General features: G+C 38.7%; 1 protein-coding gene across 1 annotated transcript in view; it reads right to left on the bottom strand.

Annotated features, from left to right (window-relative positions):
• The window catches only part of FBXL17 (F-box and leucine rich repeat protein 17), a 449075-nt gene extending 424462 nt beyond the window's left edge, over positions 1–24613 (bottom strand). The window contains exons 1-3 of the mRNA XM_082836314.1: positions 23549–24613; positions 12449–12571; positions 8609–8866 (exon numbers count right to left, since the gene is read on the bottom strand). Of these exons, the coding sequence (XP_082692440.1) occupies positions 8609–8866; positions 12449–12571; positions 23549–24541 (1374 nt within the window). The 5' untranslated portion in view covers positions 24542–24613. The remainder of the gene's footprint in view (positions 1–8608; positions 8867–12448; positions 12572–23548) is intronic.
• Between the last annotated feature and the right edge of the window lie 2015 nt (positions 24614–26628).

Here is a 26628-nt window from a genome sequence, read left to right as displayed (position 1 = left end):
CCCCTTGGCTATTGTGAATAATGATACAATGAAAATAAGTGAACAAGTATCTATTTGAGTCACTGTTCTCAATTATTTGGGGTAAACATCTAGGTGGAATTCCTGGGTCAAATGATAGTTCTATGTTTTATCTTTTGAGGAACCACCAAACTGTCTTCCACAGTATGTGCACCATTTATATTCTCACTAGCGATGTATGAAGATTCAAATTTCTCCACATCCGAAGAAGCACTTTCTTTTTTTTTTTTTTTACATCTTTATTGGAGTATAATTGCTTTACAATGGTGTGTTAGTTTCTGCTTTATAACAAAGTGAATCAGTTATACATATACATATGTTCCCATATCTCTTCCCTCTTGCATCTCCCTCCCTCCCACCCTCCCTATCCCATCCCTCTAGGTGGTCACAAACCACTGAGCTGATCTCCCTGTGCTATGCGGCTGCTTCCCACTAGCTATCTACCTTACCTTTGGTAGTGTATATATGTCCATGCCTCTCTCTCGCTTTGTCACAGCTTACCCATCCCCCTCCCCATATCCTCAAGTCCATTCTCTAGTAGGTCTGTGTCTTTATTCCTGTCTTACCCCTAGGTTCTTCATGACATTTTTTTGACATTTTTTTTTCCTTAAATTCCATATATACGTGTTAGCATACGGTATTTGTCTTTCTCTTTCTGACTTACTTCACTCTGTATGACAGACTCTAGGTCTATCCACCTCATTACAAATAGCTCAATGTCATTTCTTTTTATGGCTGAGTAATATTCCATTGTATATATGTGCCACATCTTCTTTATCCATTCATCCGATGATGGACACTTAGGTTGTTTCCATCTCTGGTCTATTGTAAATAGAGCTGCAATAAACATTTTGGTACATGACTCTTTTTGAATTATGGTTTTCTCAGGGTATATGCCCAGTAGTGGGATTGCTGGGTCATACTGTAGTTCTATTTGTAGTTTTTTAAGGAATCTCCATACTGCACTTTCTTATTTTCTGGTTTTTGCTTTTTTTTTTTTTATTAATATCCATTGGAGTAGGTGTGAAGTGATGTCTCATGATTTTCATTTGCAATTCTCTAATGACTAATGATGATGGGCATCGTCTCATGTGCTTGAGGGCCATTTGTATTTTTCCTTTGGATAAATATCTATTCAAGTATTTTGCCAATTTTTCAATTGAGTTCGGGGGGGGGTTATTGTTGGATGGTAAGAGTTCTTTATATATTCTGGATATTAAACTCTTATCAAATATATGATTTCTACACATTTTCTCTCATTTTATGGGTTGTCTGTTCACACTCTTGAGAATGTCATTTGAAAAAAAAAGTTTTTAATTTTAATCAAGTCCACCTTATCTGTTTTATACTTTTCTTGCCTATTCTTTTGGTGTCATATTTAAGAAACCATTACTAAATCCAAGGTCATGAAGATTTGTACCTATACATTCTTCATAGAGTTTTACAGTTTTAGCTCTTAAATTTAGTTCTTTGATCCATTCAGAATTAATTTTTGTCGATGGTATAAGGTTAGGGTCCAGTTTCTCTCTTTTGCATGTGGACATCTACTTTTCCCAGCACCATTTCTTGAAGACTGTTCCTTCCCCCAGTGAATGTTCTTGCCACTGTGGTAAAAAAAAATCAACTGACCACAGATGTGAGGGTTTACTTGTGGACTCCCAATTCTACTCCATTGGTCTATATGTCAATCCTTATGCTAATATTACATGGTTTTATTTACTGTACCTTTGTAGTAAGTTTTAAAATAAAGAAGTATGAATCCTCCAACTTTGTTCTTTGGATTCAAGATTGCTGTGACTCTTCTACATCCCTTAAAATTCCTTATGAATTTTAGGATGGATTTTCCATTTCTGCAAAAACCACCACTGGAATTTTAATAGGGACTGCATCAAATCTGTAGCCCACTTTGGGTAGTATTATCTTAACAATATTAAGTCTTCCAATTCACAAGCTCAGGATGACTTTACATTTATTTAGGTCCTCTTTCTTTCAAAAATGTTTTGCCATTTTCAGTGTATAAGTCTTGCATTTGCTTGACTAAATTTACTCCTAAATATTTTATTATTATGGATGCCATGATAAATGGAATTATTCATTTATTAGGCCAAACAGTTTTTTTGTGGATTCTTTAGGGTTTACCATATAAAAAACATTATCTGCAAATAGAGATAGTTTTTTGTCTTCCTTTCCAATTAGGAAGCTTTTTATTTCTTTGTCTTTCCTAATTGCTCTGGCTAGAACTTCCAATACAATTTTGAACTGAAGTGGCAAAAGTTGGGCATCCTTGTTTTGTTCCTGAACTTAGGGGAAATGTTTTCAGCTATTCACCATTGAGTGTGATATTAGTTGTAGCTTAGTCACATCTGACCTTTATTATGTTGAGAAAGACCCTCTATTCCTAGTTTATTGTGTGTTTTTTTATCATGAAAAGGTGTTGGATTTCACCAAATGCATTTTCTGAGCTAATTAAGATGATTATGTGGGGTCTTTTCCTTCATTCTGGTAATGTGGTGTATTACACTGACTGATTTTTGTACGTTGAGTCACCCTTGCATTCATGGGATAAATCATACTTGGCCATAGTATATAACCCTTTTAATATATTGTTGACTTCTGTTTGCTATGTTTTTTGAGGATTTTTGCATCTATAGTCATTAAGGATGTTGGTCTGTAGTTGTCTTCTCTTGTAGTGTCTTTGTCTGGCTTCAGAATCAGGGTAATGCTGGCCTTGTAGGAATCAGCAAGTGTTGCCTTCTTTTAAGTATTTTGAAAGAGTTTGAGAAGGATTGGTATTAATTCTTCTTTATCTGTTAAACCAAATTCAACAGGGAACCCATCTGATTCCTGACTTTGCTTTGTTGGGAGGATTTTTATTACTGATTCCATCTCCTTACTTGTTACAAATCTGTTCAGATTTTCTACTTATCCTGAGTCAGTTTTTGTAGTTTTTACATTTCTAGGAATTTACCCATTCCATCTAGGCGATCCAGTTTGTGGTATACATAGTGGTTCATAATTTTCTTGTATAATCCTTTTTATTTCTATAAAGTTAGTGGTAATATCTACTCTTAAATTTCTGATTTAGTAAGTTGAATCTTCTATTTTTCTTAGTCAATATAGTTAAAGGTTTGTCATTTTTGTTGGTATTTTCAAAGAAACTAGTTTTGGTTTCATTGACTTTATCTATAATTTTCCTGTTCTCTAGTTCATTTATTTCTGCTCTGATCATTATTTCCTTCCTTCTGTTAGCTTTGGGTTTAGTTTGCTCTTCTTTTCCAAGTGCCTCCAGGAGTACAATTAAGTTACTAATTTCAGATTTTTCTTCCTTTGTAAACATAAACTTTTACAGCTATAAATTTCTCTCTAAATATTATTTTTGTTGCCATAATTTTTGCTATACTGTGTCTTCATTTTCATTCAAGGTATTTTCTAATTTCCCTTGCGATTTCTTCAATGTTCGATTGGTTGTGCAAGAGTATGCTGTTTAACTTCCACATATTTGTGTATTTTCCAGATTTCTTCATGTTACTGATTCTTAGATTCATGTCATTATAGTCAAAAAAGATACTTGCATGGTTTCAATCTTCCCAGACTTATTAAAAGTTGTTTTGTGGTCCAAAATATCATCTAATCTTAAGAATATTCCATGTGTACTCTTCTGTTGTTGAGTGTAGCCTACTGTATATGCCTGTTAGGTATAACTGGCATACAGCATTGTTCAAGTCCTCTAGTTTCTTGTTGATCTTTTCTGGTTGTTCTCTCCATTACCGAAAGTAGATTATTAAAGTCTTCAACTACTAATGTAAAACTGTCTTTTCCTCCCTTCAAGTCTTTCCATTTTTGCTTCATATATTTAGAGGCTGTGTTGTTTGAGTCATATATGTTTATAATTGCTATATCTTCCTGATTAATTGAAACTTTTATCAATACATAATGTCCTTCATTGTTTCCTGCAACCTTTTTTCACTTAAAATTGATTTTTTTTCTGGTGATAATACAGATCTTCCTCAATTTACAATGGGCTTACATCCTGATAAACCCATCATAAATTGAAAATATCGTAAGTCAAAAATGCATTAATACACTTAACCCACTGAACATCATAGCTGAGCCTAGCATACCTTAAATGGGCTCAGAACACTTATATTAGCCTATAGTTGAGCAAAACCATCTAACATGAAGCCTGTTTTACAATAAAGTGTTGAGTATTTTGGTAATTTCACTGAAATTGAAAAAGAGAACAGTTGTATGGGTACAGAATGGTTATAAGTGTATCAGTTGTTTACCCTCATGATTGTGTGGCTGACTGGGAGCTGCAGCTCACTGCTACTGTCCAGCATTGTAAGAGAGTGTCATACCACATATTGCCAGCCTGGGAAAAGATGAAAATTTAAAATCTGAAGTACAGTTTCTACTGAATGCATATGGCTTTCACACCATCATAAAGTCGAAAAATTTTAAGTTGAACCATCATAAGCTGGGGACCATCTGTATAGCCACTCTAGCTCTGTTTGATTATTAGTATTTGAGTGGAATATCTTTTCCCATTCTTTTACTTTCAACCTCATTGTGTCTGTAACTGAAATGAGTCTCTTTTAGACTTTATATGCATGATTTTTTTTTATTCTGCCAATCTTTGCCTTTTAGAGAATTTAATCTATTTATATTTAAAGTACTGATAAAGAATGATTTATTTCCACCATTTAGCTATTCATTTACTGTATGTTTCATACTTTTTTTATTGTTGTTCCTCAGTTCCTCCATTACTGCACTTTTTGTATTTGGTAGATTTTATGCAGTGTACCATTTGATTCTCTTCTTATTACTTTCATGTATATATTTTAGTTATTTTCTTAATGGTTATCATGGAGATTACAATTAACATCTGAAACTTATAATAACCTTATTTGAATATTACCATGTTGGTTTCAATAGTATACACCCTATTCCTGTACATCTCTATCCCTCCTGCTTTATATGGTTATTACCACAGATGATACATTATGTGCCCATTAACAAAGATTTATAAATACTGTTCTATACATGTGCCTTTTAAATCATATAGAAAAACACAGCTAAAAACCAAAAATACAATAAATCTATCTTTTACATTTACCTATGTGGTTACTTATACTCGCATTCTTTTTTTCTTCATATGGCTTTCAGTTACTATCTAGTGTCTTTTTATTTCAGCCTGAAGAACTCTCTTTACCACTTCTTGTAAGGCAAGTCTACAAACGAACTTCCTCAGTTTTTGTTTACCTGGGAATATCTTAATGTCACCTTTATTCTTGGAGAACAGTTTTGCCAGATACAGAGTTCTTGGTTGACATTGTTTCTTCAACACTTTAAATATGTTAGCCAACTGCTTTCTGGCTTCCATGGTTTCTGATGAGAAATCAGTTGTTAATCCTATTAAGGATCCCTTGTATGCTATGAATCACTTCTCTGTTGCTTTCAAGATTCTCTTTGGCTCTAGCTTTTGAAAATTAGACTATTATGTGTTTTAATGTAGGCCCCTTTGAAATCATCCTGCTTGGAGTTCACTGAGTTTCTTGGATGTATAGATTCATGTCTTTCACCAAATTTGAACAGTTTGGGCCATATCATTTCTTAAAATACTCTTTCTGCCTCTTTCACTCTCCCTTCACTTTATGGTATCCCACAGGTCCCTTAGACTCTGTTCACTTTCCTTCATTCTTTCTTCTTTCTGCTCCTCAGACATGATCATTTCATTTGTCCTATTCAGGTTCACTGAGTCTTTCTTCTGCCTGCTCATATTTGATGCTAAATCCTTCTACTAAATTTTTTATATCAGTAATTATACTTTTCAGCACCAAAATTCCTACTTCATTCCTTTTTATACTTTCTAGCTCTTTGTTGCTATTCTCATTTTGTTCATGCATCATTTTCTTGAATTCCTTTAGTTCTCTGTCCATGCTTTCCAAACCTTTCAACTTGCTCTACAGAAGCAACAATTCAATCAATTGCTATGTTTAAGAGTAAAAAAGAAAAAAATACCAGGAAAATTAATCAATTATGAAGGCTCCATACTAGGCCTTTTGAAACTTTATTATACATTTTTAAGTTGTTAATTCACTAAAAGTATAATGTAGTCCACATCAGGGCTTATCAAATATCACTGGGTCATGAAATTAATTTACTGAGTGGATCAAGATCAACATTTATTTAACATAATAGTACAGAATAGAAAATATCAATTGCACTGTTCATAAGGCTATATATTACTTCATAAAAGTTTTACTTCTATTTTGTGTATATATGAAAGCCATTCTCTTTCTACTATACCGTAACACTATCCCAACAGAAGAAAGAGGCTAAAAGAGGACACACCCTACCACAGCACCATCTTAAGCATAGGAAAGGATTACTCATTGTACTGCAATGAGGTTCATATGCAATTACTTTTAAAAATTACTTAGAATGAAAACGATTTATTTTACTACTTTTATCAGATTATTACTTCATATATAACTAATTCATAATTCAGAAACCATAAAAATCTGAAGCAAACATCTAATCTATCATAAATTAATGGGTTCCAAAATACCTCACATTCTAGGGAAGATTTACATAATTAGTCTCAAAGCTGTAAATATTAGATAAATTCATAATACTTAACTGGCATATTGTCTTGTTCCTTAACGAACTTTTTAGTTTCCCTCTATTTCAACCATAAATATGACCTTATTTTTACAAGGAACACCCTTGGCACTCTGGTCAACTGGTACCTATTTGTGTTATATCAGATTTAAATATATAGCAAATTTAATCCATTTCTTAATAAATACATAGACTTTTTAAAATGTTTCATTGTGAAGTATAACTTGCTGGGAAATTTCCGTCACAAAAAAATCACGCCATGTCTATAAAATTTATAATTTACCTCAAAGATTAATTTGTTTTAACAGACTTAAGAACTTCATAAAATGCTTTGCTAGTGAATAATCCTGTACATAGCAGAAATAGATCAGGACAAATATTACAACAGGTAAGACTGTTGTTGCACAATTAGCCTGTGCAGACAAAATAGGCTCCCTTATAAATTGCAGGATTCTTAACACATAAATTGGATTGACACACCTAGTACTATTTAGGATAGTCTTTCCAAATTTCTTCTAATACTGAGCTTTCAGTTAATTCATATGCAGTGTTTAAATTTAGGGATCTTCAGGGACTTCCCTCGTGGTCCAGTGGTTAAGACTCCGCGCTCCCAATGCAGGGGGCCCGGGTTTGATCCCTGGTCAGGGAACTAGATCCCACATGCGGCAACTAAGAGCCTGCATGCCACAACTAAAAGATCCCACATGCTGCAATTAAAAAGATCCTGCATGCTGCAACTAAAAAGATCCTGCATGCCACAACAAAGATCTCACACGTGGCAATGAAGATCCCACGTGCTGCAATTAAGACCCAGCACAACCAAATAAATAAATAAATATTTAAATAAATCAATAAATTTAGGGATCTTCGTATTATTTCTGACTTCGTCTCAGATCAGACTTAAGTCTAGGACTTTACTGATACTCTGTTTTTCCCGGGAACTATTAGGACTACATCTCAATTCTAAACTTAAAAAATAGTTCTGACAAAGTTCTTGAGTGGAATTATTAATTCTTTCTTCCAACGAATATTTGCCAAGGGCACTGTGGGTAGAGTGGTACATGTGTAGCCTCTGCCCTCATGGAACAGGCTCCTTTATTCAAGGTCTAGAAGAGTACAGTCTATTGGCATGGAAAAAATGGAAAGACTGTAGGGCAGTAGGGCTTTGGAGAATCCAAGCTTCAAATCCCAGGTCCACTGTCTACTACACATTAGGCAAGTTTCTTAATCTCTCTAAGCCTTAATCTCTCCCTTTACAAAATGAGTTTAAATCAACTATTTCCACAAAGTTATTTCAAAGGTTAAATAAAAACTACAAAAAGTGCCTAGTACAATAGAGGGAATATTACTAAATATTCACAAATTCAGGGACTGGCACATAGAATCCATTCAATATCCACTCTGAGGCAAGAAACCTTAAATACCATTTCCAAAGAAAGTGAATCAACCAGAAAATACACATGATACTATATTTAATCCAATTATTGCTCCTAATATAGGTAATTACCATCTTTTTCTTCATTTTATACTCCTTAACTTGGACTTCCATTTAAAAGATATTTTAAAACATGTAAGCATGTCATCTAGTAACATAAAAGAGGAATTAAAAGTTAATTTTTAAAACCTCATGCTGACCCAAACTGCATACTGTTGTTACCTAAAGCAAAATTTCGCATAAAATTTAAGTAACAAAGGAATAAATTAATAAAATGGCTGGTAAAAGAAGTTCAGGCACTTATTAAAAAACACAAAAAAGTTAATTTATCAATTACAGCCATGGAACTCTAGTTCACTAACCCAAATATTCATAGATACATAAAAAGGATGACTTATTTTAGTCTCTGAACATTACAATATGTATGTTGCTATGTATGTTGCTACAACATAGCAATCTTTCAAAGTGTTGCTGCAAGAAAACATGTTGAGTTAATACAAGTAAAACCATTTTATAGATGCTAAAATTTACCTGTTTGAGTCCTTCATCAGTAAGTTTGTCCTGGTTGCCTACATGAACTTTCTGAAGTAAAGGACAGTGAGAAGCAACCGCAATAATAGAGGTGTCAGAAAGCTGTTTACACCTGTAGGCTGTATACCTAAGAAGTCCAGGACACTTAAATGCTAGAACACACACGCCAGTATCAGACATACTGCGACAATCAGAAATGTTGATTTCAATTATATTTTGACTTCTTGATGCAATTTTTTCCAATAATTCATCAGTGACCTATGAGAGAGAAGAAAAGCAATAAATTTAAAAATCTGCTAAAAGTAGAAACTTACATTCTATTCTTTTATTAAATTCTCCCCAATAAATAATAATTAGATTATAGCATGAAAACCACAATCAAAAGAAAACCTTCTTACTTAATATTAAAGCATAATAAGAACTGTGGTATAATAAAAAAATATATTTGGTCTTTGTCTCCAGTTCCTGGAACAGAGCTCCTAAAGTTCTAGGAATTTCCTGAGTGATAGGAATGTCTTTTGTTATTTTTAACAAGCCCCTTTTACCATGCCTGAGTTTATACTAATGAAATGACTTAAGTTGGGGCCCCTAGATAGCTTCAGGATGGGGGCTGGTCACCAGAAAGACCAAACACCATGTGATTAGAGGGTGGAAACTTTCAGCCCCATCCTCCGATTTCCTGGGAGGGAAGGGGAGCTGGAGACTGGATTATAAAAACTCTTGAACACTGAGATTTGAAGGGCTTCTGGGTTGGTGAATACATCAAAGTGCTGGGAGGTCAATGTGGATGTAAACAATATAGAAGCTCCAAACTCTCTCCCCCCATACCTTGCCCTATGCGTATTTTCCATTTGGCTGGTCCTGGTTTACATCCTCTATAATAAATCAGTGAACATAGTATTCTCCTGAGTTGTGATCATTCTAGCAAATTATCACACCTAAGGAGAGGGTTGGGGGAACTTCCAAATTTACAGCTGGTCAGTCAAAAGTATAGGTGGCTCCTAGGACTTGTGACTGGCATATGAAGTGGAGACAGTCTTATGGGACTGAGCCCTTAACCTGTGAGGTCTGCATTAACTCCAGGAGTTAGTGTCATAATTGAACTGAATTGTTGGACACGCATTTGGTGTCAGAGAATTTGTTGTCAGAATGGAAAAAAACACAGATTTGGTGTCAGAAAACACCAAGTGATAATGTATGTGTTAGTTTTCATTAAACGCCTAAAAATCTATCCTTATTAGGAAAACATACTTTAAACTTTCAAACTCACCAAAAACTCCCCACAAACAAAATTGTATTGAGATTTGGAGTTGGTTCTGTTTTTAACCCAACAAATAGTATATATCAGCCATCATGATGTATGACTCTTGACTTTTCACACTTATTATGAGATGATACCTACCAAAGTATATACATTTCAATTGTTTTACTATTTTTATCAGAATACATTACATATAACTAAATCCATAGCTTAGACAATATATCATTTTGGGTTTCAGCACACTGAAGACTTCATAGAAAAGTCCATTAAAAAAAAGTTTTTCTAGGGCTTCCCTGGTGGCGCAGTGGTTGAGAGTCTGCCTGCCGATGCAGGGGACACGGGTTTGTGCCCCAGTCCGGGAAGATCCCACATGCCGCAGAGCGGCTGGGTCCGTGAGCCATGGCTGCTGAGCCTGCGCGTCCGGAGCCTGTGCTCCGCAACGGGAGAGGCCACAACAGTGAGAGGCCCGTGTACCGCAAAAAAAAAGAAAAAGTTTTTCTCGGAAGACTCAAAGCTACCTGTAAGTAACCTTAAAATTCATCTGCTGAAAAATTCATATGGCCATCTCAATTCTTTAAACAAATTTTAAAAACCAACCTCTACACATTCCCTGCCCAATCATATTTCCAAAAAAAGAAAACAGAGTTAACATTATTCAAGTCTTTTGTGTAAAAATAATGATGAGAGAAAATGCACATGATGAAATTTAGAAAGGAAAAAGAAGGGCTTCCCTGGTGGCGCAGTGGTTAAGTATCCGCCCATCAATGCAGGGGACACAGGTTTGAGCCCTGGTCTGGGAAGATCCCACATGCCACAGAGCAACTAAGCCCATGCACCACAACTACTGAGCCTGCACTCTAGAGCCCACGAGCCACAACTACTGAGCCCGCGTGCCACTACTGAAGCCCGCGCACCTAGAGCCTGTGCTCCGCAACAAGAGAAGCCACTGCAACAACGAGAAGCCCATGCACTGCAATGAAGAGTAGCCCCCGGCCACCACAACTAGAGAAAGCCCACACACAGCAACGAAGACCCAACGCAGCCAAAAATAAATAAATTAATTAATTAATTAAAAAAAAAAAAAGAAATGAAAAAGGAAAGAATTGGAGTGTTGAGGGATACAAGGAGTTAAGAGCCAAGGTTGAAAATACCTTTGTTTACGCTTGTTGGAAACAGCATACCTCTCTTTTTTTTTTTTCTTTTTTCACCTCCAGATCTAACTACCAGGAGAGGGGAAAAGCTCTTCTTAGTCTGAGTTTGTAACAAATAGCTCAGACAACCAAGACTAATGAAGTAAAGAGCCAATGGATTACTTCACGTTACCTCTCTCCACTGTACCAGCCACAACTAACTAAATATTCACCATTCCCCCTGGACACAAATTTCATGAACCTGGACAGGTAAATAACTAATTCTATAACTGTCTTAACCTCTTACCAATGAGGCAGTAAAACAAAAAGAAAACTCATACACAAATGCTCAGGAACTTGCTTATTTTGTTTAAAGTACATGTGTCTATAAACATACACAAATGCTACCACTGGTGTGTTGGAGTTGGCTTGTACCAAATCACAAAAGTCTATAGTATATACCACTTTCGAAGTCAGTCATATCACTACATTCAGTGACATCACATTGGTAGCTTGAAATGGGTCATGGTGAAAATATTTGTACAACAAAAACTGGAAAATATAACAAATCAGGGCTTTTTCTTTGCTCATTTGTTTTTGAAAGCCAGCTGTTAAACATTTAAGCAGCACATCACTAACAATATCATGGAAGGATTTAGAGCAGGTTTAGTAGTCTAATAAAATCCTATTCTTATTGGATATCTTTTTTATGTTTCCAATGCCAAGCTCTGAAAACCAAGTTTAAGGGAAGAATTTAACAAGTCCAACAAATTATTTGTAATAAGCACTATTAACTATCTTCTTTCCTAATTTATGCCACCATATAAACATACTGGCAGTCGGGCAATGGGGAGGATTAGAAAATTCATCAAAATGAAAATTAAAACAAAATGAGTTATCTTATTCCATTTTGCTTCCATTTCTTCACACAAAATAACATTATAAGTATACTGTTATGAAAAGTATAATAATAATAATAAAGTAATAGGGATAATGATAGTATCAACTCATAAGATGGTTGATCAAATGAACACATATAAAGCTCACTGAACAGTATGTACGTGGCACATCAGCAGCACTATATAAATGTTTGCCTTATTTTCTACTATTAAACTAATATTCGTAAAATGACCCCTCCAAAAAATGAAAAGTTTAATAACTCTTTTTAAAGGTAGTAAAAACTGGGGGGGGGGGGGGAATGAAGAGGACTAAGACAAAGAGGATTAAGAACCAACCCAAAATTACCAATCCAAACTAAAAAATGTATTCTTCATCATAGGAACCTAGCTTCAACTTGAATTTGAAAAAAAATTACTAAAGCACAGAATTATAGATTACAGTCATTTGAACTATCTTGAAAAACAGCGTGAAAGAAGTGATTTCTGAGAAGGAAAAAGATATTTTTTGAATAGGTCAACCTGAGTGTTTCTTTAGAATTAGAATCCATACCTGCTGACGACTACTAAGATCCAGCTGCTTCCAAAACTGGAAATCTAAACAAAGGTCACGCCAGTACTTGCAAACCAATGATGCAGAAAGGCAACGCTCATCCAGGGATAAATTGGAAAATATCTGTGAATAAAAAAGGAACCACATAATATGCGCTAAAAATTTTAAAGGCAATGAAAAGGTCTTCATCAGTTAGAAAAAATTACTTTTTTTTTTTTTTAATTTATCCTTTCTGTCGAGGGCTGACTTTAAAATAGATCGCAGTGAGGGAGCTACTCTGCTATGTAAGACACCCTGACCCAGAAGCAGGTCATCTACAAATGGTTTAGCACCAGGTTCCCTATGAAAGTGCGTTGTGTGAAGGGCGAGGGGGCACAACAGGCAAGGGGGTGGCCGCCTTTCCAGCCATGAAAAATCAACTTTAAAAACAGAAAACCATCTTAAGTACAAGTGGCCGTTATTAAAAGAGTCATTGTTATGGACTGTCCTAAAGAGGAAGTATGATATGGGAGAAGCTAAGAACACAACCAAGAGAGGGAAAAAAAAAGCAAACACTCAAATTACTAAAATCATGAATAAATAGAGACATTATTACCAGCCTTACAAAAACAGAATTATAAGAGAATATTATAAACAGTGTATGCCAACAAATTAGATAACCTAAAGGAAACAGACAAACTTCTAGAAACATAAAAACTACAAAAAACTGACTCAGAAGAAATAGAAAATCTGAATAGACCTATAACAAGTAGAAATATTAAATCAGTAATCTAAAAACTTCTAACAAAAGACCAAGGACCGGATGGCCTCAATAGTAATATATTTAAAGAAGAACAAATACAAATTCTTCTTAAATTCTTCCCAAAATTGGAGCATGAGGGAACCCTTGCTAATTCATTCTATGAGGTTAGCATTACCCTCATACCAAAGCCAGAAACATCACAAGAAAACTATAGACCAACATCACAAGAAAACTATAGACCAACGTTCCTTATGAATTTAAATGCAAACAGTCCTAACAAAATACATTTGACCCTTGAACAATGCAGAGGTTTGGGGTGCTAACCCTCAATGCAGTCGAAAACCCAAGTATCACTTTTGGTTGGCCCTCCCTATAAGCGGTTCCTCACCCATGGATTCAACCAACCAAGCATCATGTACTACTACAATATTTACTCTTGAAAAGAAATCTGCATGTAAGAAAACCTGCACAGTTCAAATCCATGTTGTTCAAGGGTCAACTGTATTAGCAAACTGAATCCAGCAGCATATTAAAAGGATCATACACCATGGCCAAGTGGGATCTATCCCAGGAATGCAAAGATGGTTCAACATGCAAAAATAAATCCATTTAACATATTAATCCATTTAACCATATTAATAAAATGAAGGTTTAAAAAACCCAACCAACTCAATTAATGCAGAAAAAGCATTTGACGAACTCCAATACCCTTTCTTGACAAAAAATACTCAGAAAACTAGTAATAAAAGGAAACTTCCTTAATGTGATAGATGGCATCTATAAAAGTTCCACAATTATCATTATACCTAATAGTGAAAGACTGAATGTTTTCCCCTGAGATGAGGAACAAGAAGAAGATTTCTACCATCTCCACTCCTATGCAACATCGTATTGGAGATTCTGGCCTGGGCAATTATGTAAGGAAAAGAAATAAAAGGCATCCAGGTTAGAAAGGAAGAATTAAAATGTTCCATAGTCACAGATATCATGATCTTATATACAGAAAAAAAAAATACATACAAAAATTTAGAGCTAATAAGCAAATATTTCTCTATACTAGCAATGAACAAATCAGAAATGAAATATGAAAGCACTTCTATTTGCAACAGCATCAAAGAATACTTTTTTATACTTTCCACTTCTTCATACTGAGATTTCCCATTTGTTGGGTCAATGTTATCATATTCTTCTATAATTTAAATCATGTTTCCTTCCATTCTTTTAACATGTTTATAATAGCAGTTTAAAGTTTTTATCTGCTAAGTCTAATATCTGTGCCTACTCAGTTTCTATTAACTGCTTTCTTTTCTCTCAGTATAGGTTCCATTTTTTTCTGTCTCTTTACATGTCTCAATTTTTCATTCAAAACCAGACATTTTAGATAACATATTGTAGCAACTCTGGAATTTGATTTACTTTTCAGAATTGTTTTTCAACTTTAATCTCCCTGGCCTTAAATGGTAGGATATGAGTCCCCTGAAGTTTCAATGTCTCTGCTCAAGTTTTAATTCTTATTCATATTTTTTTTTTAGCCTGGCTTCCTAGGGATGTCAACCTGTGTCTAAATTGCTTAGTTTCCAGCTAGTTATTTGGGCAAAGATATGCTCAAACATCTCAAGTCTGCTCTCCAATCTGTGCGTGGGATGGGAAAAGCATATTCAAGGCTTATACTCAAGTCTGCTTTAGCCCTTGCTTTCTGCTAGATACTCTCAAGTCTCCCCTGCACAAATGCATAGTTTCAGAGTAAGCCAAGGATATGTTAAGAGCTTATTATCCCTTTATGGTTCTCTCTTTTCCAAGGTCTGCCTGTTAAACTCCTAGCTCGTCCCCCACTCATCCCAACTGGCACCACAACATGAGACTTGCAAATATGTGGGTTTTCACCATTTCTTTCCTAACAAGTTCATCACTTTTAGTTGACAAACACAGGTTGTTACTTATTGCCCCAAACTAAGTTACCCTCTTAAGACACCTAAGCTGCTGGTTTTCCAAACTCCTGATTCTTGCCAAAGGTACTGGGGTTCGAGGGTACAGTAGGGGCCTCATTCAAGTGTGGTGTAGACCTCCACTATTCTTACCTGAAGCTCTAGTAGTTTTCCTAAGAATAAATGCATCTCATTTTGTTGTGTGCTTTTGGTCAATTTCCAAAGCCCAAATAGTTTTGGGCAATTTTTCCCAGTTATTTTATATATATATATATATATATATATATATATATATATATATATATATATAATTTATATATATTTATTTTGTGTTCGTGGAGAGGATTCACCAAACTCTTCCAAAGCTGGAAGTCCCTCTCTGGTGGATATTTTTAATGCTTGTTCCTCTCATTCTATAGATGAGAGAATTTAGAGAGATTTAGAGAGACTAGATCATTTGTTTAAGGTTAAAGGACTACATGGCTTTAAAGGGCTAATTTGTCCCTTAACAAAGAGAAGATTCGTGGAACATAGTCACTGGAACCAAGAAACACCTTGTTTAAAATATGTCCGACTTTCGATCGTACCTTCTTTGAACCTTAGTTTTCTCCTTTGTAAAAGTGAGAGGATTGTTATCATTAACACAAAATTGACTAATCTAGATAGATCTAGATGGGTCTTATTTATTCAGGTGAAAGGAAATTAATAAGTGAGTAAAGATAAAACCAGTACCAGCAAAGATGGATAAAAGTAAAAAGGCAGAATACTCAGCTAAAATACCAATGCATATTTAATAGATCTTTGCATATGGCTTGTGGTAGGCAACCTACAAAATGGCCCTCAATGACCCCACCTGCTGGTATTTACACCTGTGTAATTCTCTCCTCTTGAGGGTAAGCTGGATTTACTGACTCACTTCTAATGAACAGATTATGGCAGAAGAGATTAGATTAAGAAAACTGTGGCTTCCATTTTGAGTGTTCTCGACTCTGTTGCTCTATGTGATTAGCCCCATGGAGAAGCCCAAATGGCATGGCAAGGAACTTAAGCATCTGGCCAATGGCCAGTAAGGACCTGAGGCCTGCCAAAAACCATGCAAGTAAGCTTGGGTGAAAATTCTCAAGTCCCAGTCGAGTAGCCCCAACAAACACCTGAATATAACCTCATAAGAGACCTTGGATCAGAAGGACCCAGCTAAGCCACAAAGGGATTCTAACCCACAGAAAATATGAGATAATAAATGTTTGTGGTTTTAAACTGCATAATTTGTTAAACAGAAATAATTAACTAACACGTGTTTAAATATTCCCACTTTTCTTTCTGTCATTAAAATGCTATCTCGCCCCTATCCTAACTCCTCAGAAAAAAACTACTATGCACCATGCTATTTTCTTAACTCATTTAACAAACATCTGTGCACATGTACCTAGGTTTCTGTGGGAGACACTAAGACATGAGATTTATTCACTGGTTTCAAGATTATATGGTCAAAGGCATTTCTGAATTATCTTTGGATCATCTGAGATTCAAGAGAAAGAACATTTCAAAGGTTGCTTTGAAGAAAGAGAACATAGGTCTGTAAAGGACTGGCCTGGAACATTTTTGCTAAATAAGAAAGAGGAAAAAATGACAATGAAAAAACTGAAATGGCACTTGCATCAAGCCAGGAAATTGCTTACTTTAACACAGGCCTGTTAGCAATGTCTTGAGCGTAACAGAAGTCCAAGCCAAGTAGGTACTCTAACGCTGTATTAGATCGAGGGATCTATCATCTTATATCTTGTTGCTCTTTCATCACTGCCCTAATTTATAGGGTTGAAAATGGGTTACTCTTTTAATACAGGTGGTCTAGGCCTGGAAAAGGGAAGAGGAAGCAAAGGACAAGCAGCTGCCTTTTATAGTGTGATCTGGAAGTCATATACATTGCTTCCACTCACATTCTATTATCCAATATTTAGTCACATAGCCACCCCTATATGAGAGGCTAAGAAAGTCTCTCGTTAGGTAATCATGTGCCTAACTAGAACACGATGGGTACTGTTACTAAAAAGAATATAAGGCGAATGGATATTGGGAAACAACACTGACTTCTAGTCAGGACCTGGGTTGAAAACATGCTTAATATTCTTGATCTTTATTGGCAGATCTGGACAATGCAACTAAGCTATTAATTACCAGAAAATGTACAAGCCATATTACTGATATAATCTGAACTAATCACTACCAGGCCAATATCCAAATATTTCTAAAACTTGAAGATTCTATTTTTGACTGAGGCATTGACATAAGGTATCAGAAGATACTTCAGACTAAAAAAACTTCCAGAGAACGTATCACTGCTTAACATTTGGTCATACATATCCCACAGACCTTTACAGTACTTAAAAATCAACCATGCCAACACCTACATTTGGCCATTTCATTTCTTGATGAAGAGATCTTATGTGCTATCAGCTATTACTACAAAAAGGAGTTAAGGCTTATGAGCATGCAGACTGTATGCAAGTTATAGAAATATAAGAAGTAAATCTGTGTAGCTATTTTATATTGACTATCTTCTCTATGTCAGTTTAACTTTTTTGGCCTTTTCAATTTTTTTCCTATGTACACCATATCTTGCCTCTTTCTTAAATATTCTACTTATATTGCTTGCCAAAAGCTTGAAAGTAAAATTTACTAAACAGTCTGTTGAATAAAGCACCATTTAGAAAAACAGAGACACAAAACGTATTTCTGGTACTTTTTTTTTTTTTTTTGGCCACACGGGGCTTGCGGGGATCTTAGTTCTCCGACCCAGGATTGAACCTGGGCCCCGGCAGTGAAAGCAGTGAGTCCTAACTACTGGACCTCCAGGGAATTCCCTTTCTGGTATTTTTCTAACCGTACAGCCATAGGGAAGTCACAGATTCTAAAACTATTTCCTAATCTGTAAAATAATTTCTCACAATTTAATCATTAAAATTTAAAGCACAGCAAACTAATAAAACCCCCAACTGTTACTACATAGAGTGTTAGTCTATAGCAAAGTCAGATATTTACACAAGAATAAGTTTTATTCGAAAGCCAGTCACAAAATTCAATAAAACAAGACTTTTTTTTAAGTATTTTGGGAGGAGACACTATGAAATAATGTGTTCTTTTGACATATTTCCATTATTCTCTGAGCACTTCCTTGCATTCTGGCTCAAAATATTCCAAGCTCATCTTGTGCTTTACTTGTCCCAGTCCTGGAATCAGTCATTTCTCCAAGGAACACTGATTCCTTTTAGCAGAGAATGATATTTAGAAGCTAAGATCTGGACACTAAGTGTACTCACTGTCTTGCGTATTGCTGCTCAAAGATCCTCTCAGAGGGCAGAGCGAGGGAATGCATGCATGTATGTATGCATGTAACCAATCTCCCATCACTGTTGCTAGCTTCTTCCACCACATGGATGCCCTTACCACATCACTTGAACACCAAATTGGCCAAGACTTGGGCAAGATTCTTTATTTCTAATTGAAGTATAGTTGATTCACAATATTATATTAGTTTCAGGTGTACAACATAGTGATTCAATATTTTTACAGTTATACTCCATTTAAAGTCATTACAAAATAATGGCTATATTTCCCAGTGCTGGACAATATATGTTTGTTGCTTCAAGATTCTTGATAAGCATAAAACAGGATATTTAACCAAAGGTAAGTAACTTTTTAAGAAACTATTATTTTAATATTAAATGCTTCCATATTTGCCTTCACATATCTTCCCTTACATTCCCTATCATTTATACAACTTGGTATCTTATGTTGGTAAAGAACAGCTTAAGGTTACTCCCCTTGACAGCTACTCTTTATAAGGCGCCAAAATGTATAGCCTTCTCAAAATGAGAAGAAAAAAAATCTCACCTTTTGGTAGCCTGATTTGATTAAATTATCCAAGATTACTAGGCATTCTCCAGCAAAGAACAATCTTGAACCTGACTTCCTAAGGACACTCCATTTTAGCACTGGCTAAACCATCCCTAGAACTCCAGAGCCATACTTTCTAGAATTTATCTGGTACTGGAGCCTTAAGTCAAAGCACTCATGAAAAGCTACATGTAACTTAGCTCCTCTTACCCACTAGTAATCTACATTCAAAGCTTTAAAAAGTCGCATCACTTTTTTTCTTCAACTCCCATTGTCATTGCTTTTATCCTTGTTTTCATATTTGAAAAAAATAGATCAGATACATAAGCTTTCCTCCAAAGCACACTTCTCTTATAAAACTCTTCCTCGATCACTAAAGCAACCTGTTCATAATAAAGCTATAAAAATACAAATTTAACAACTACTGATACATTATCAGAGATGCATTCATGGTGAAGTGGTTTTCTAATGATGGTGATAGATTTTGGGTCTCTCACCTGGTTTCCTTTGGAAAGAAATGGTCTGCTGACAGAGAGCAAGATATCTAAATATATACCATACAAAGCCTCTAAAATTTAAATATAGATTCAAAATACCCAGTTACTCAAATAGCTACTACTTAAAGAAAAATATTCCATTGCTATCATTTGGTAAAACTGTTATAGTGGATCCACTATATAAAAATATAATTGTGATATCAGTAGGTAAGGTTGCTTAAAGTAATAAAGGCAACAGGTAGCAAAGACTGAAGCTAGCTTATGTGATCCAAAACAATCCATTTACCAGTCCAAGATCATATGTAACAGGCTTAAGTACTTTAGGAAATGCTATTCCCACAGTTGACCTTTGAAGAGCCAGTCCCTGCTTCTCAAATTTCTAATATTTAAAGACACAATTCAACCTTACAGACCCAATTATAAAATTAGCCTCTGACTCATAATGGTTAGATGTTGGCTGGTGTAAGCTTCCCCCCACTCCCTAATTCAGGAATCTCTTTCATAAATTTCTGAGAGAAGACTATTTAAGCCCTTTTACACCATATGTTGAAAAGATCTCTAAACCTGGAAACACTGAGCTGGGTTCTAGCCCAGGGTCTGCCATTCACTATCTGAAATGTCTTGGGGTAAGCCATATCACTTCTACAGGCCTGTTTCTTCATGCATAAGAAGTAGGGAGTGACAAGATGACCTCAAAGGTCTCTTCCTGAAGTTACATAACTATGATTTCCAATGAAGTTCACCATTTTAAGAAAAAATTCATTTCATCTTTACAGAGCTCCTACAGTTAGAAAGGACTTTTAAATTTTCAGAGAATCACATTCTTCAACCCTGAAATTCCACTTCTTGAAATCTACCCTAGAAAAATGACCACATGTGCATAGAAAACATCTATTAGCATTGTTTACAATAGTAATAAATTGAAAACATCCAATTATACCATACTGAAATAAATATAGTATGGCATAATACTATGGGATACTATACAACAGTTAAAAAGAATGAAGGAAACCATACACTCACTAATAAAAAAAACCCTCCAAATCATACTGTTAATGAAAACAATTGCAGAACATGTACATTTTGCTGCCATTTACGAAAGGCTATGAAGTTTTACACAGGGCTCTCTACAAAGAAAAAAATATTCTGGAACTGCACAGTCCAGTACAGTAGCTGCCAGCCACGCATGACTACTGATCCCTGAAATGCAGCTACTGTGACTAAGAAACTGAATTTTAAATTTTATTTCATTTTAACTACTTTAAATTTAAATAGCAACATGTGGCTAGAGGCTACTGTACTCCACAGTACAAGTCTAGAGGAAAAATCTAAACTGATAACAGTGGTTAGTGACCTCTGGAGAGAAAATTAGATAGGAGAGTAGGGGGTGAACCAAGGCCAACTTTTGCTTTACGGGCATTATTTGAATATTTTAAAACAAGTAATACTACTTACATAAAAGTAAAATTGAAAAAGAAAAAGCCCTATTGATATTGGGCCAAAAAATCTGCCTATGAACCACAGTAGAAAGAATTTAGTTTTCTTTTGCTGTTGCCATACCTGGAAAAAACTGAGCAAGTATGGTAGTTTGAGTCAACTTCCCTAAAAACATCTTTGAATCACATTTCCTCACGTCTCTCTCCCAAACTCTCTCCCCTCCACATCCCCCTTTTCTACAACTGTAGTAACTTCTGGTACAAAGGCCGCAGCAATACAATTATAGAAGTTATCGCCCATTATCAGGAGAGTAGGACATACTTTCTAATGGGGATAATGGATTTGTGCCTCTCTATGCAACAACTCTCTGGTACTGTAAAGAAAATTGTCATAGCTCCCTAAGTCTTCTCTTCTCCACGCCTAAACAGAGCCAGAAACTCTTCACCATCCAATGGCTCTACTGTGGCTCAAAACAACTCAGGATAGAAACACTCCTTAGAGACTTCCCTTACTGGCATGGCATATTCACCCAGAGTCTCAGCCCAGACTTCCTAAAAACCTGGTCATTCACTTGTTCATCAATATTTACTGAGTGCTATTAAATGCCAGGCACTGTACTTAGGGGAGAAGATAGAGCAATGAACACTATCTGTGTCACCAGAGCCTCTGCCCCCCAAAGCCTTATCCCCAAAAGTTCTACTTCGGTTGGTAAACACTAAAAAACTTCGATTTCAATTCATTCCAGACAGTCTGACTCACTCTGTGCTGAACACCACCAGGACCATGAAAACCACACAGAGTATCTTTATCCAAGTTTCTAATACAAGTAATGGAAATCTATATAACATGTCTAAATACTCCAACACAATAGGTAAGTCCAATGAGTAATTTCCCCAAATGTCCCTTAGATCAGGTTTTCAACAGTCCCTAGCAAAAATGTGGAAAAGAACAATGTAGCAAATGAAATAAACTTATTCTATATAAGTCTCTTTATTATGAAATCATGTCCTACCACCTTTTTTTTCTTTCTTTTGTTTTTGTATTAATATTCTCTATTTCATGAAATAATAATGGTTTAGGTAGAAAGTGGGAAGTACCTGGTTTTGGTTTTATTTTTAAACAGTCTTACTTACCAAACAAGACAGCAATCAAACCTCTATACCAAGTATTCGCTGATATTTAATTTGTCCATGTCATCCACTAATTTAAAAGGTTCAAGAATGTTTCCTCCGCCCTAAAATGCACACCCTGAACATACAGAGGTGGCGATTACTCCTCCAAAAATACACCTCTGTAAATTAAACAATTACATTTGGACACAAGGAAAAGGTAAGCTTTCCCACTCCTTTGCTATATTATTTACAAAAATATTAATATCACAATAAAACAGACCCAAACACACAGGATTACAAATATGCAAAAAGTCTAATCAAAGTATATTGTTGACAGTATATAATTATACTGTCAACAATTATAATTGATGACACTTACTTCAGTAACAATAAAAGTAGCCAAATTCTTATCTAGGTTTTTCTATCTAGTCTTAAATATCATCCACACTGAGTAACCAGGTTTATATTTATTAAGCTTCAGAAAGCTGCAGATGTGGGGGTGGGAGAGAAGAGAGAAAATGAGGGAAAAAATAACTTTTTAATAATAGCTTACTACAAACTATCACATAACTACGTGACTAGCACTAGCATTGACAAAATTGCAAATTTTACTTAGTAGTTGCGAGACAAGGCTCCCACAAGACACCTACCTCTTCCCCCACTCATCTATCCCCCAACAAAAAATACATTTGTCCTTACCTTCTGGTAATCTGTATGCTTTTATGTAAGGGTTAAAATGTACAAAGGTAATACAACACAGCATAAATAAAAGGGTTTTCAAGTCAGGCAGGCCTAAATTCCCCAGATCTGCCCCTTACTGTCTGTGTGTGACCTTGGGCAAGTCATTCAACCTCTTCACGCCCCACTAGACTGTAAGCTCCATAGGAGCAAAGACCACTTCTGCCTGACTTACTACTGTAGGCACATGGCACTGAAATATCAGTTTCTTCTTGTATAAAGTAAGGATGTTAACAATATTTCTCTCACAACGTTAACTGAAGGATTAAATGAGATATTATGTATATAAAGCTCTGGCACAGTGCCTGATCATGGTAAATGATCAATAAAATTAACTGTTTTTGACATCAACTAGCAGCTATCAAACCTGAAAATACTGTTTGAAGACTTTCAAACACTAATATACAAAGTCTTCACCCAGTCAGTGTAAACTGCTCAAGTGATAAAACAATATTTCACACAAAACTTACGAATAGTTTCTAAACCACTGGGCTGGGAATCTAATAATAGATGAACCCTGAATTATGCGCAACAGACCCAAGCTATTAAAAGACATTTAGTAGACTCCAAGTTTTTCTACTTCAATAATATGCCATAGGCATCCTCCCCATTGGCTTCCCAATCTCCCCTTCGGACGTCTCCGGCTGTCAGGGAACCCCCTCCTCCGTGCCTAGAGGGAGGAGAGAGAAAACCTCCGAGGCGGGGGCCGGGGTTGGGGGGCAGCGCGCATCCCCGCGCCACTCGCCCGGACCCACCTTGAGCAGGATGGATGGCGGCAGCTGATTGATGTCTGGGGTTTCGGGGGATGGCTCCCTATGACAGTCGCACGGATTTTCGGGGGTCTCCTGACAGTCCGCGTCGCCGCATTCGTGGTGCTGCTGGGCGGGCGAGGGGGCGGTGCCCCCCGCTCGGACGGCGTTCCCACCGGCCTCTGTGGGGGCACCTTCCGAAGTGGGAGAGGAGCGCTGGGAGCAGAGAGGCTGCGGTGGCTGCTCTGGGCCCTGGCAGCAGCCGGCGTCGGGGGGCCGCGGCGGCGAGGCGCCTCCCCCCGCAGGTCCTCCTCCTCCTCCGCTGCCGCCACCGCCGCCGCAGGCCCCCCCGCCACAGCGGGGCTGCTTACAGGGGGTGCAGGCGGGGACCCCGGCCCCCTTCCGCTTGCACACCATCTCGGGAGGCGTGGGGGGCTCGGCCGGCGGCGGCGGCCCCCGGAAGAGCTGCACGGCGGCAGGCGGCCCCAGGAAGCGCACGGGCCCCAGGCTGGCCAAGAAGAGGCTCCGGCCCTGCTGTTCCCAGGCGGCTGCCGCGGCCAGCCCCAGCTCTTTGCAGCAGGAGGCGGGCGACGAGGCCGAAGCGGCGGCGGCGGCGGCGGCGGCGGCCGAGGATAGCAGGAAGCGGCGGGCGGCGGCGGCGCAGTCCTCGGCGGCCAGGGCCGCGTAGCGCCGCGCCAGGTGCTGCGAGGAGGCGGCCGCGGCGTAGGCCCCGTCCCGCGGCGGCGGCGGCGAGAGCGGCGGCTCCTCCTCTGGGCCGGCGGGGGCGGGCGCGCCGGGGCTGTGCACGATGAAGCAGAGCATGCAGGGCCCGCGGAAGAAGCAGTCCCGGCTCCGGGGCGCCGCCGGCTGGGGGGGCGCCTTGGCCGGGGTCCGGCGGGGCAGCCTGAGGAGAGGGCGGCGGCGGCGGCACCAGCTGCAACTGCGAGGCCTCTTCTGGCTTGGGCGGTTACGCGGCTCCTTCGAGAGAAGGTGGCCCATATAGAAGGCCCCGAGGAGGGGGACCGGGATAGAGAAGTAGGGAGGCCCGGACAGCCGGGCTCCCGGCAGCGAGGCAGGCCCCTCTCTGGCTGGGCCTCGGGCCCGCGGCGGGCGGCGGGGTCGCCCGCCTTGCGCACACACACGCACACACACGCACACACGGGCACACACGCGACGGTGGGGGGGGGTGGGCGTCAGCTGCGGGCCGGTCTGGCGCCGGATGGGGGCTACATGCTTTGCCCCGGGAAGCCGGGAGAACGATGGGCGCGAGCTTTGGGGACGCGACGGAGGGAACGAGCCTGCCGGCTCAGTCAGTCAGTACGGCTGCAGGGGGAACGCGGGGTCCGGCTCGGACCACTTTAACTGCGGCTCCGCTGGCGGCGCGCGCGCCCGCGACACAGCTCGGAGCCGCAGGAGCGCGCGACCTGCTCGGGGAGGGGGCGGAGCCGCGGCAGCGGCGCGCTCGGGGCGGGGGCGCGGGCGCCCGGCTGCTCACCCGGGACGGGTGGGGACTGCTGGGAAGCGGGCCGGCGAGGGTGCGGGGCTCGCGGGGAGCTGCGCGCGCCCTTCCCTCCCGTTGCCCAAGGTTTCGCGTAGCCCACGCCCCTTTTGTGGGGCGGGAGGAGAAGCTTCCGAGCCAGCTGTGTGGCATCCGTTTGCACTGCCGCGCTGACGTCTCTAGGTATAAGTTCAAGGACTGCCATTGGCCGGGAGCCGCTCGGCTCTTTCTTTCACCCCCACCTCCCGACTCGGAGACCCGGGCCACGAAGAATAGGTAAACTCGATTCCGCCTGAAGGCCGACTTGGGTCCCCGGCGGCCCCTCGGGTGGAGTGGCAGATGCGCGGCCCTGGGCTGGTGAGGACTCCAGTTCTCACGTAAGGAACTAACAGCAGGTAGTGCGGCACTGCAGTGTTTCTCCACTTGTTTGCATACTTGTTGCTTGTGACAGACTACTGACTTTCCATAACTTTATTTCAGAATGAAAGCATATATCAAATTATTTATACACACCAGAAAGATAAACAGTTTTTTCAACCCAGTTAGTCATCCAACATCCCAGGCTGCAAGCTATGGATGACTTTATCGTCTGCACCCTCCAAGTCCCATCTATCCATCCATCAGGTACAGTACTTTAAAAATGATTATGCAGTGCCTGCTCTAAGATAAAAGGTTCTAGGCAGACTTGGGAGACCCAGATGAAAAAGAGTCTTGGCAGACAACCCTTTAGAAGATTTGCCTACAATGAGACCAGAGAAAGAAGGCAATAACTAGGAGCAGTACCTGGTGTTGAGAGAAGGTTAGTTTTCACAAGGGAGAAATCGGGAGAGGCTTTGCAAGGAATTGGACATGCTGATGGGAATGAGCCAATATAAAGGAGGAAGTAGGGAAATGAGAAGAGATAATACAACAAGGCCCCTGAGAAGATGGAGTGACGATTACCTTGGGAGGGATACCGTCTTCACTGTGACTGGAAGGAAGGAGGAAAAGATAGATCAAGGTTGAATACAGATAGGTGGACATTTTTGGCAAGAAAGTGAAAGAGTTCCTTTCAAATTGTCTCTACTTTAAGTGGAGCCTGGTTACATACTGAAGGGTGGAAGGTGGCCGATGTTTTTAAAAGCTACTAAGGGTAACTGAGAGAACTGACTGAGGAAGCAGTATTGCAATATTCAAGGCCTGTCAGCGTAAAAACCTTTGTTTGAGCATGCCTGACTTTCCCACCACAGTGGCCAGCCTCACCCCACCTTCACCCAACGTACCATCAAACCTTTGCTAATAGAGGCCTCTTTGTCAGGAGTCACTTTTATTTTTGGTCTGCCAGCATTCAGGGATCTCCCTTTCTCAGCTTAAGAACAGTGAGATGGAATTCCAAGAAACCTAGAGGCAAAGATTCATCAAAGGGTTTAACATACATTTCTATCAAGGCACTGCCCAAACTACATTTACCTGCAGGTATTATCCACACAGCTTTCATCCCTCTGACTTTAAAGGATTCTTTCAGGGCCCCAGAGCTTCACTGGTGAGGAAGGGAAGTTAGGAGTGACAGGGTTACCTGAGGCCTTATAACAAATCCTTTGCATCTCTT

The sequence above is a fragment of the Leucopleurus acutus genome (assembly GCF_964270905.1).
Source record: "Leucopleurus acutus genome assembly, chromosome: 3".
In the NCBI taxonomy this organism is placed as follows: domain Eukaryota; kingdom Metazoa; phylum Chordata; class Mammalia; order Artiodactyla; family Delphinidae; genus Leucopleurus; species Leucopleurus acutus.
This window is presented reverse-complemented; position numbering and strand designations above follow the sequence as displayed.